The sequence below is a fragment of the Corythoichthys intestinalis genome, chromosome 9, assembly GCF_030265065.1.
Source record: "Corythoichthys intestinalis isolate RoL2023-P3 chromosome 9, ASM3026506v1, whole genome shotgun sequence".
NCBI classification, from domain to species: domain Eukaryota; kingdom Metazoa; phylum Chordata; class Actinopteri; order Syngnathiformes; family Syngnathidae; genus Corythoichthys; species Corythoichthys intestinalis.
Window position 1 is genome coordinate 30531619 of NC_080403.1, and position 13330 is coordinate 30544948.

At 38.5% G+C, this 13330-nt stretch overlaps 1 protein-coding gene across 1 annotated transcript; it reads left to right on the forward strand.

The window, feature by feature from the left end:
- The first annotated feature begins 9694 nt into the window (after window positions 1–9694).
- Window positions 9695–11064, forward strand: prok2 (prokineticin 2). Its single transcript, XM_057846953.1, has 3 exons — window positions 9695–9766; window positions 10594–10719; window positions 10939–11064. Exons 1-3 carry the CDS (start codon window positions 9695–9697, stop codon window positions 11062–11064), a joined length of 324 nt encoding a protein of 107 aa, XP_057702936.1.
- Window positions 11065–13330: the final 2266 nt, after the last annotated feature.

The window sequence follows — 13330 nt, forward strand, 5'->3', positions numbered from 1 at the left end:
CTCGTCATACATGTCAGCCTGTCTTGTTTGGTAATATCGCCTCACATTGAACTCTTTAAAAGCAGCGACTGTCTCTTTGCAAATATGGCAGACGCAGTTGTTGCGTATTTTAGAGAAGAAATAGTCCAATTTCCACCTATCCTTTGTCAGGGAATGCGCGGGAAGGCAGGTTGTGTGGACCCAAAAGCAGTGAAACAAAAATGTAAGGCAGGAGGCAGTGAACTCAAAAAAACGTTTTAATAATAACTAACAAAAATCACAAAGTTTAAACAAAAGGACTATGGATCAACAAAACTTACGTAAATGGATGGACAGGTACGCGAGGGTTTGGACGGGTCTTGACTTTGGCAAGGACAGACATAGACAATGACACAACAAGGAGTGACAAGAAACTGGGTCATTATATACGCAGACAAGGGGTAACGAGACGAGGAACAGCTGGGTAACACAGGTGGATGCAGATTGCGGGAGACACTGGGAAAACACACACACAGGTGAGCGCAATGGGTAATCACAGGGACAAGTCACACTAGGAGAAACCAACACAAAACCTAACATCCTTGAAGCATCGGCCATTGCAATCAACTTTCTTTTTTTTGTTGATTGTCGCCATTTTAGAAAATTGCGAGTAAAGGGTCACACGGGGTAATGTTGCGTGGAGTGCCGCTGCCTTTTAGTGGGTAAATGAGGAGCAGCATTTAGTGTGTAAGCTACTTCATATGCTGGTAGCAGTGCTGCTGACCAATTTATTAAGTCTGTGTGTGGGCCAGACGTTATTGATTTTATGACAGAGGCTGGGGGCCGGATGAAATTTGTCCACGGGCCACATTTGGCCCCCGGGCCTGACTTTGGACATGTCTGGTCTAGACACATTTTCTTCATTTTTCTCTCAAAGTGAACGAAATTGATGCATTTTACAATAAAATATGTTTTTTAATTCTCCCAGGGGAGCATGCCCCTGGACCCCCCTAGAGGGTCTGTGTACAGCGATTCTTGTGGGCTGGGCTGAGTGACTCCAGGGCTGCTTTTTAGTCCCAGTCTGCCCCTGGTCATCACTATACAATCTATTTAGCAATCGTGGAAAAATACTTAGTTGCAAAAAACATCCTGTAAAAATATTGGAGTAGAGAGAAAAAAAACTGATGACATTTTACATTATACTCTAGTCATCAGCCTCGTGTTTGTTGGAGTTTTGAATATTCCTCCTCCTCAAAATACGACTCAAACATATATGGCTGTATGCCACAGGCTTCCTCTGGATCGACAATGTCACTTAAAAGATCCACACTTGAACCAGAATTGCTGAAAAACGCATCCACCCCCATTGGGCTGAATTCTAAATCGACGTCATTACCCAGATGGAGACACCAGAGTGCTATAATTACCAGAGGAGCTAAATGGCAGATTAAAAGACTCACTTCTCGTCATCTGCGCTTTGCCAAATTGTTGCATATAGTCGAATTGTCTCAAAATATGATTTTAATTCCATTAAAAATGCAGTTTTTTTTATCGCGTCACAGGCACTTTATTAGGAACATTTCCTTTCATTCAGTTCAGTCCATATTTGGAATGACAATGCCCTTGCATAAGGAATTCATATTCATAGTGCTTTAAAAAGAGCGATGCATAGTTTCAGAATGGGTTGTCATTACCATTAACCCTTTGACAGAAAAACTGATGCAGGCAATGGAAAGTGAGAAAGTCTCAATTCAGTTGTTAGTTTCTTACTGTATTGTTTTCTACATTCGGCAACTGTGCGTGTGCAGTTTCAAGTGAAGTAATAGCTTTTGACCTTGCGAACTGCTAATAAACCATTTCAAGATTTAACATTGAGTAACTGCAGGGACATCAACAACAACTTTGATATTTACTCAAAGCTCTGACCTTTTCTTTTTGGACTTTGTCGTGTTTTCTCTCTTAGTACTCCACTGGGATAGGCTCCAGCCCACCTGTGACCCTGAACATCAAAACGGGTAGAAAATGGAGAAATGGATTTAACACCAACTGTTGTCAGTATTGCAAGAAAGCATTTCATTGGAGCAGTTTGTCACAACCCCAATTTTGGCGTCTCCAAAGCTGGACCAATGTTGTGCATCTTTTGAAAGAGGATAGGCCTGACTGATTTTCCAGCGTTGTGGTGAATAAAATATATGACCTGTCCTTGAGTCATGTTGGAATGTTAGTGTACTGTATCCCCCGAATAAATTACGAATACCAAAAAAATTACAGAAAATAGATGTAATTTAAATATGACTAGTGACTTGATAGCTGTGTATTACTTTGCAATATGAAAATATACAGTACATGGAAGCTTGGTTTTTTGTTGCCATTCAAATTTTTAATTGCTGATAAACTACATCGTGACAGACATGGAAACATTAAAAACTTTGTTGTAAACCTATCGGAGTGCAAGAACAAGAAGATGGCTAACTATCATTCTTAAAATATTGGTCAGTTGCTTACCAATTAGTGTACCCTTGTTCATAGCAGTCAATCTGTGAGCACATGGTAAAATCATCTAAAAATGATTTGTCATTTAGGCATGAGCTATGAACAGAGAAATGCTGCTTGAGGAAGTCTTTGTAGAAATCGAAAATGAAAGCAAGGAATAAAGAATACATGAACTACAACCTTAAGCTGTATTGATATAAGGCATTGTGATGTGTTTGGATTTCAGGATGATGCAAGCCAAACATGAACATGTTGTTCATGTTGCAATGAAATTCACACTTTGAGAGAGACTGGTATTAATGGTAATTAGATTTAGAAAGGATTCTAGGCATGTTTGACTGGACCGTTTCCACCCTTATAATTCAGTATATAGATACAGTCACACTTTTTGTGTTGGAAGGTATTTATTCAGATTTGACAAAAAATTACATTTCCCCCTCACAACAGAAAAATACCCCCCCCCCCCCCCCCAAAAAAAAAGTTAAAAAAAAAAAAAAAAAAAAAATTACCCTTCCCCCACTGTCACAGGCATAAATATTTAAATATATGGGGAAAATAAGTATTTAGTAAACCACCAATTGTGCAAGTTCTCCTACTTGAAAAGATTAGAAAGACCTGTAATTGTCAACATGGGTAAACCTCTACCATGAGAGACAGAATGTGGAAAAAAACAGAAAATCACATTGTTTGATTTTTAAAGAATTTATTTCCAAATTAGAGTGGAAAATAAATATTTGGTCACCTACAAACAAGCAAGATTTCTGGCTGTCAAAGAGGTCTAACTTCTTCTAACGAGGTCTAACGAGGCTCTGCTCGTTAACTGTATTAATGGCACCTGTTTTAACTCATTATCGGTATAAAAGACACCTATCCACAACTTCAGTCAGTCACACTCCAAACTCCACTACGGCCAAGACCAAAAAGCTGTCGAAGGACACCAGAGACAAAATTGTACACCTGCACCAGGCTGGGAAGACTGAATCTGCAATAGGTAAAACGCTTGGTGCAAAGAAATCAACTGTGGGAGCAATTATTAGAAAATGGAAGAAATACAAGACCACTGATAAACTCCCTTGATCTGGGGCTCCATGCAACATCTCACCCCGTGGCGTCAAAATAATAACAAGAACAGTGAGCAAAAATCCCAGAACCACACGGGGTGACCTATTAAGGGAGGGAGTTGAAAGTCCGTGTTGCCCAACGACAGCCCCAAAACATCACTGCTCTAGAGGAGATCTGCATGGAGGAATGAGCCAAAATACCAGCAACAGTGTGTGAAAAGCTTGTGAAGAGTTACAGAAGATGTTTGGCCTCCGTTATTGCCAACAAAGGGAACATAACCAAGTATTGAGATGAACTTTTGGTATTGACCAAATACTTATTTTCCACCATGATTTGCATATAAATTATTCAAATATCAAACAATGTGATTTTCTGGTTTTTTTTTTTTCACATTCCGTCTCTCATGGTTGAGGTTTACCCATGTTGACAATTACAGGCCTCTCTAATCTTTTCAAGTCGGAGAACTTGTACAATTAGTGGTTGACTAAATACTTATTTGCCCCACTGTATGTAAAGTCTTGCTCGGATATCTTAAATGGTACAGCGAGATTTTGCAGTGACGCCTTGGTCAGATTTAATGGAAGGAGCTCAGTTTTAAGTATAGTCACACTTTTAAGAAAATTTTGTTTAGGGAAGGAAAAGAAACAGCTCCAGGACCAATACTTTTCTCATTTAGCATTGAACTTTCAACACGCTCTATGAATGAGAAAAGTTTTTCTGTGTGGTCTGCAGCTGCTCTCATGACCTTCAACTTTTTCTACACCCGATGTTATTTTGTTATTTTTGCAGGCATGCTTCTGTACAAAAATATGACAATGAGCGGTGGGCAGCAGAAATAAATAAATAAATAAATAAAGACCTTAATCCTTTTACTGAAAACAAACAAACAAACCTCAAACCACTCTCAACTTGCAAACAAAACAAAACACAGCCTGCGAGCTGTACTTCCGCTTCCAAGGATGCCCTGCGTGTATGGTCACAGCTTGGAGTATCAGAGTTCCACGCTGTAATGCTGCACATAAAGTAGCAAAAGCGCACCCTGCTCCGGTTCCATTCATGAACGAAGCAGGATGCGTTAAAAGCAGACCGAGACACACGATTTTCAGCAGACCAGAGTTTGTATGATTGGTCGGGACTAGAGTTTGAGTGCACGTTCACATTTACAAAACGAAGCGGACTATCTGGGAAAAAGAACTCTGGTCCGTTTAAAATGGACCAAACAGTGCTAGTGCGAAAGCTTCCTTAGTGTTGAAACTAGTAGTTACATTCTGTTTGCTCACTTAAAATGTGCTGTTCATTTTATTCTAAACTGTGCATTCAGATAAATTGTGCAGTATTTATGAAAAGAAGCTGAGCTGTGATAATTTTATCGGTTCATTCGTTCCTCATTTGTCAAGTCCAAAACTGTATATACTAGTATATCGATATCTACAGTATGTCTATATCTATAGCTATGCTTATATATATAGAGTGGGGCAAATAAGTATTGAGTCAACCACCAATTGTGCAAGTTCCCCTACTTGAAAAGATTAGAGAGGCCTGTAATTGTATACATGGGTAAACCTCAACCATGAGAGACAGAATGTGAGGGGAAAAAAAACAACAGAAAATCACATTGTTTGATTTTTAAATAATTTATTTCCAAATTAACGTGGAAAATAAGTATTTGGTCACCTCCAAACAAGCAAGATTTCTGGCTGTCAGAGGTCTAACTTCTTCTAACGAGGTCTAACGAGACTCCACTCGTTACCTGTATTAATGGCACCTGTTTTAACTCATTGTCGGTATAAAAGACACCTGTCCACAAGCTCAGTCAGTCACACTCCAAACTCCACTATGGCCAAGACCAAAGAGCTGTCCAAGGACACCAGAGACACAATTGTAGACCTGCACCAGGCTGGGAAGACTGAATCTGCAATAGGTAAAATGCTTGGTGTCAAGAAATCAACTGTGGGAGCAATTATTAGAAAATGGAAGACATACAAGACCACTGATAATCTCCCTCGATCTGGGACTCCATGCAAGATCTCACCCCGTGGCGTTAAAATGATAACAAGAACGGTGAGCAAAAATCCCAGAACCACACCGGGGGACCTAGTGAATGACCTACAGAGAGCTGGGACCACAGTAACAAAGTCTACTATCAGTAACACAATGCGCCGCCAGGACTCAAATCCTGCACTGCCAGACGTGTCCCCCTGCTGAAGAAAATACACGTCCAGGCCTGTCTGCGGTTCGCTAGAGAGCATTTGGATGATCCAGAAGAGGACTGGGAGAATGTGTTATGATCAGATTAAACCAAAATAGAATTTTAGGTAGAAACAGGTTCTCGTGTTTGGAGGAGAAAGAATACTGAATTGCATCCGAAGAACACCATACCCACTGTGAAGCATGGGGGTGGAAACATCATGCTTTGGGGCTGTTTTTCTGCAAAGGGACTAGGACGACTGATCTGTGTAAAATAAACAATGAATGGGGCCATGTATCGAGAGATTTTGAGTGAAAATCTCCTTCCATCAGCAAGGGAATTGAAGATGAGACGTTGCTGGGTCTTTCAGCATGACAATGACCCCAAACACACAGCCAGGGCAACAAAGGAGTGGCTTTGTAAGAAGCATTTCAAAGTCCTGGAGTGGCCTAGCCAGTCTCCAGATCTCAACCCCATAGAAAATCTGTGGAGGGAGTTGAAAGTCCGTGTTGCCCAACAACAGCCCCAAAACATCATTGCTCTAGAGGAGATCTGCATGGAGGAATGGGCCAAAATACCAGCAACAGTGTGTGAAAAGCTTGTGAAGAGTTACAGAAAACATTTGGCCTCCGTTATTGCCAACAAAGGGTACATAACAAAGTATTGAGATGAACTTTTGGTATTGACCTAATACTAATTTTCCACCAAGATTTGCAAATAAATTATTTAAAAATCAAACAATGTGATTTTCTGTTTTTTTCCATATTCTGTCACTCATTGTTGAGGTTTACCCATGTTGACAATTACAGGCCTCTCTAATATTTTCAAGTGGGAGAACTTGCACAATTAGTGGTTGACTAAATACTTATTTGCCCCACTGTGTGTGTATGTATGTATGTATGTATGTATGTATGTATGTATGTATGTATATATATATATATATATATATATATATATATATATATATATATATATATATATATACATATATTAGGGCTGTCAAAATTATCGTGTTAACAGGCGTTAATTAATTTTTTAAATTAATCACATTAAAATATTTGACGCAATTAACGCAGATGGACCGCTCAGACAGATTTAAATGACAGTACAGTGAAACGCTCACTTGTGTTTTATGGAGTTTTGCCGCCCTCTGCTGGCGCTTGGGTGCGACTGATTTTATAGGATTCAGCAACCATGAGCATTGTGTAAGTAATTATTGACATCAACAATGGCGGGCTACTAGTTTATTTTTTGATTGAAAATTTTACAAATTTTATTAAAACGAAAACATTAAGAGAGGTTTTAATATAAAATTTCTATAACTTGTACTAACATTTTTCTTTTAAGAACTACAAGTCTTTCTATCCATGGATCGCTTTAACAGAATGTTAATAATGTTAATGCTATCTTGTTGATTTATTGTTATAATAAACAAATACAGTCCTTATGTACCGTATGTTGAATGTATATATCCATCTTGTGTCATCTTTCCATTCCAACAATAATTTACAGAAAAATATGGCATATTTTATAGATGGTTTGAATTGCGATTAATTTCGATTAATTACAATTAATTAATTTTTAAGCTGTAATTAACTCGATTAAAATTTTAATCGTTTAACAGCCCTAATATATATATATATATATATATATATATATATATATATATATATATATATATATATATATATATATATATATATATATATATATACTGTATATATATATATATATATGTATATATATATATATATATTATATATATATATATACACACACAGTGGGGAGAACAAGTATTTGATACACTGCCAATGGGAAAACCCATTGTTTCAAATACTTGTTCTCCCCACTGTATATGTATATAACGGGTTGGGTCCACCACTACCCTGTTACCTTCAAAACTGCCTCAATTCTTCATGGAATCTACAGTAGTTTGGTCCATATTGACATGATGGCATCACACAGTTGGTGCAGATTTGTTGGCTGCACTTCCATGATGCGAATCTCCCGTTCCACCACATCCCAAAGATGCTCTATTGGTTTGAGATCTGGTGACCGTGGAGGCCTTTTGAGTACAGTGAAGTCATTGTCATGTTCAAGAAATCAGTCTGATATGATTCCAGCTTTATGACATGGCGCATTATCCTGCTCAGAGTAGCCATCAGAAGTTGGGTACATTGTGGTCATAAAGGGATGGACATGGTCAGCAACAATACTCAGGTAGGCTGTGGCGTTCCAATGATGCTCAATTGGTACCAAGGGGCCCAAAGAGTGCCAAGAAAATATTCCCCACGCCATTACACCACCACCACCAGCCTGAACCGTTGATACAAGGCAGGATGGATCCATGCTTTCATGCTGTTGACGCCAAATTCTGACCCTACCATCCAAATGTCGCAGCAGAAATCGAGACTCATCAGACCAGGCGACGTTTTTCCAATCTTCTATTGTCCAATTTCGATGAGCTTGTGCATATTGTTGCCTCAGTTTCCTGTTCTTAGCTGAAAGGAGTGGCACCCGCCGTGGTCTTCTGCTGCTGTAGCCCATCTGCCTCAAAGTTCGACGTACTGTGCGTTCAGAGATGCTCTTCTGCCTACCTTGGTTGTAACGGGTGGTTATTTGAGTCACTGTTGCCTTTCTATCACCTCGAACCAGTCTGGCCATTCTCCTCTGACCTCTGGCATCAACAAGGCATTTCCGCCCACAGAACTGCCGCTTACTGGATATTTTTCCTTTTTCGGACCATTCTCTGTAAACCCTTGAGATGGTTATGCGAGAAAATCCCAGTAGATCAGCAGTTTCTGAAATACTCAGACCAGTCCTTCTGGCACCAACAACCATGCCACGTTCAAAGTCACTCAAATCACCTTTCTTCCTCATACTGATGCTTGGTTTGAACTGCAGGAGTCTTAAACCATGTCTCCATGCCTAAATGCACTGAGTTGCCGCCATGTGATTGGCTGATTAGAAATTAAGTGTTAACGAGCAGTTGGACAGGTGTACCTAATAAAGTGGCCAGTGAGTGTATATATGTATATAAATGGAACTTTGTGTTTGTGTCTGTTCGTTCCCTATGGACTCCGAAACGGCTGGCCGAAATTTGACGAAATTTTACACAGTTATACATTATGCGTCTGCGAGTGTTCTTGGATGAGTTTGATCTCTGTAGGACTCCATTTTGTGTGGAAAATTAATAAGAAACTCCAAAAATTGGCAAAGAAAATGCGACCTGATTGTCGAGGCGACAACGCCATCTTTAGAGCAAAAGACCGGTCTCTTGCAATTGCAATGTCACAATTGGCTTTCAAGATTTACGTTTCATGTACACATTTAAATGTGCTGTGATGATACGTTGTGGCTATAAGTACTCCACAACATGGGGAAGCATTGATTTCATGGTTTCTTATGTGTTGATATAACAAACCTTAGCCCCAACAACCCAGCACAAGTAATATGCCTGGCAACGCCAGGCCATACTGCTACTACTGTATTAAGAAATCAGATGTTTCATTACTTTTTGAAGTCTTACTGTTGGGAGCCACCATTGTAAGCGCAACAATAATATATACAGAAATGGCCTCTTACATTCATGCTCATGAAAATGAAGGTACTCTTATTAAGAATGTGCATGAAGTGGTTTTCAATGGAAAGAATGAAAGCTATGGCCTTGAAATGTGAAGAGGTAACAATGAGGGGGAAATAGCAATATAGAGTTGATGTGACAAAATGTACGCATGCTCTTCTCACTATCAGTGTAAGCTTTAAGAGCGAAAAACATTTGTATTGAGATTGGTGTTAGTTGCTGTTGAAAAGCTATGCTGATGTGAGTGAGTCACATTGATTCTGAATGACGGGCTGGGTTTATAAACCCAGTTCACCAGTTCACTTTTCTCTTTAGTCAGTCTTGTATGCACATGTGGCAAAGTCTGACTCCCTTGACAGATTTAAGTTGTTTCCTTGAGGGACACGGCAGCACTCGCACAACTCTTCATCATGAAGCCCTTTTTTCTGCTGCTCTTTGTCTTGCTGTTGGTGTCCCATGGGTCTTCAGCGGTCATCACAGGGGTAAGTTGAAACAAACAGGTGAATCTGCTACTGAGGAAAAAAACAAATAAAATGCTTACATTGCTTTAAATATGATAATCATGCGTATTTATGCCAAATATTTCATAATCTATTAGAGGTCAATAAGAGAAGAACTCAAGAAGAATATTTTAAATGTACATTTTGAATTATCTTTAGAATACATGCTGTAAATTATTAAACTAGAACCACAACCATTTTCTAATAAGTGAATATTTTGTACATTTTTTCGTATAGTAAGAGTAAAATCCTCAATTTATGAACGGATACTTGATTTTTAGAGGACTTTGATAAAGTATTTGTTTAGCTTTTCTTTGTAAATATTTTTACTCAGTGCTGAAGATAATTTTCCCCAGTATTTCAAACGGAATCAGGTAGTTTGACATGAAACCTGCCCGGGTGAGAGGTAAAAAAAATTCCCGACACTTCAAACCATTCAATTTATTACTATATGGCACTTCTGTGTTCTCATCAAAAGCCTGAATCATGACTAGGTATCACTCTTTTAAAAACAATAAATCAACTGTTTCATATGTTCTATAGTATGATGTGACAGAAAAAATATGTTTTTTCTTGTTTATATTATTATTTTCAGATTAAGTACTTGTCACTTACTAGACAGAGAAATCACTATAGTATTTTTGTTGGTACATCAAATATCAGGTAATAAAAATGGACTACTGACAAGGTTCATATTCGACATGTAAATGACAGCAAGAAGGCTGTGGTATGTGGTAATGGTACTTTATGGTAATGTAACAATGTTGGATGCATGCATGTACTGTATGTTTGTGTGTGTGTTTGTCAAGGCATGCGAGAAGGACTTCCAGTGTGGAGGAGGAATGTGCTGTGCAGTGAGTTTGTGGATTCGCAGCCTGCGAATGTGTACGCCAATGGGAGCGGAAGGAGACGACTGTCATCCCATGAGCCAAAATGTGAGACCATCTTAGGAGAATTTCTTGTTTCAAGCCTTAAATACCTTTAAACTGACTTTATTGCAGTGTTATGAATCTCATGATTGTGATCACAGACTAATAAGGTTGTAGTTATTTTGGTTTTGAAAGCAACTCCATAGCTGATTTTCAACACTGCTGTTACTTTTGCATACATTCCACCTAGTAAAGAAGGCTGATTTAAATTTTCTTTGTCCGCAGGTTCCTTTCATTGGGAAAAGACTTCATCATACATGCCCCTGTCTACCCAACCTGTCATGCATCACCATTGAGGAGGGACGATCAAAATGTCTCTCACCATATAAGAGAGATAAAGACTACATATAAAGTGCTATTTGTTGGTGCCAATGTAAATATTTGAAATACTACTGTTAATGTGTTCATTTAAACATGTTTCAGTATCCTTCAAGGGAACCACGGATAGAAAGACTTGTAGTTCTTAAAAGATAAACGGTATTATGAGTTAAAATAATTTGATATTAAAACCCCTCTTGATGTTGTGGTACGACTCTAGCGACATAAACATGTTATCTGTTCAACCCTTTCAATTTGAACCTGAGAGGAACATGTATGAGGGCACTGTCGATATTTCATAAAACGAGCAGCAAAAGCAAAATGAACAGGAAAGACAGGATGAGATGAGACGAGAGTAAGACAAAACCGGTGTTCTGTGCTACACCGGGGAAACGTCTAGAAGAGAGAAATTTGACACCCATAGCACTACCATGCGCTTTCAGCTTGTTTTGTTTAGACGCATACAGACAGAACATAGCGTATTGGCCCGAATATAAGACGGTGTTTTTTGCATTGAAATAAGACTGAAAAAGAGGGGGTCGTCTTATATTCGCGGTCTAGACATTATACCCATTCACAACGCTAGATAGTGCCAGATATCATTGAAGCAATGTTCTGTCATGACAGATCTCAGCTACTCTCCCCATTCATGACGCTAGATGGGCCCAGATATCATTGAAGCGATGTTCTGTCATGACAGATCTCAGCTACTCTTTTTAGTTTTACCAGTTTGCATTACTTTATTGCAATGTTTTTCCTTATTCAGATTTGTTTCAAGACTACAGTTACAGTTAGACCTCACTTTGATGGTTTATACAGTTATTGCTATTTTGTTGTTTTATCACAATAGATTGGTTTATTTACATTTCAAAAACCAGAAGCCATTCATTTAAGAATGTGATTTCACTTTAGTTTACATATTTAAATGTTCAGATATTAAGATTTGAATGAGGCAAAATAACATGCTTTTTGTCTCGAATATATTGTTATTATCATTTGTTTTGTATGTACTGTAATTATTTTCTGTATAAATATTAATTTGGTGTTCAAAAAGTCTTTTTTCAAACTTGAGTCTTGAAAAAGAAGGGGTCGTCTTATAATCAGGGCCGTCTTATATTCGGGCCAATACGGTACTAAAGATGCCTTAAGAAAATACTTAAACGTAGTAATATCAAATAAGGATGCTTTAAATATGCTACGTGACTAATGTGACAAATGTGGTCAACATGTCAACCAATCTGCTTGAAAGCTACCACAAGAAACCACAATGCTTAAAAGTATGAGAGGGAAACACTTGCAAAAAGTATTTTGAGGCAATGAAAAGGTAATAAAAGACTCAATAAAAACACAAATATTAAGAACCGTAATTTACCGAATATAACTCTATATATATACAGGTACAGGGATGCAGACAGTAAGATTCACCATGATTCGTGTTCCGGTGTCAGCATGGACCAGCACAATATTACCTGATCCAAACGACAGTGATATAATAATCCATTTTCATGTTGTAAATAATTGTTTTCATATGATATTTTTCACATCTAATAAAATTAAAATGTTTTGTTGTACTATTCGTCTATTACCGGTATTTACTGGTGTTCGGCCATTCCTCACTACGCGGTGAAACGTCCTACACAATGCTCAGCACGCTTGCGCAAGCATCCGCATGCATGCGCACAACGATTATAAGTGGCGAGTACTCACTATTTTCGTTTTTATTTAGTTTTTTTTAACCTTTTCATTGCCTCAAAAATAGTTTGTGCATGTATTACCCTCTCATACCTTTAACCATTTTGCTATTTTGTGTTAGCTTTGAAGCAGTTGACCACATTAGTCACGTAGCGTATTTAAAACCGTCCTTATTTGATATAACTACATTTAAGTATTTTCTTATGGCATGTTTTTAGTACGTTCTGCCTGTATGCATCTAAGCAAAACAAGTTTAGAGCGCACGGTTGTACTTTGGGTGTCAAATTCGACTAATGTAGAAAGTTTCGCCGATGTAGGAGACTTTGGCAGAACACCGGTTCATTTTTCCTACCTTGTTGTCGCAACATGCCGGCTTGACACACCCATGTTGTCTTTAAGAGAAAGTGATCCATTTCCTATACTAGTTAATGATGACCGTGTGGCGAGCTAGAACAGGAGTCTGAGAAGGAGAGTCGAACCACGGAGCCAAGCCGCGCTGTTTTATTGACAATGAAACTCACAAAGTAACAACGTACGTCTTGCATGCTGCGGCGAGAGACGCAACAACTGCTTACTTTATAAAAGTTCGAGACACGAGACTCATATT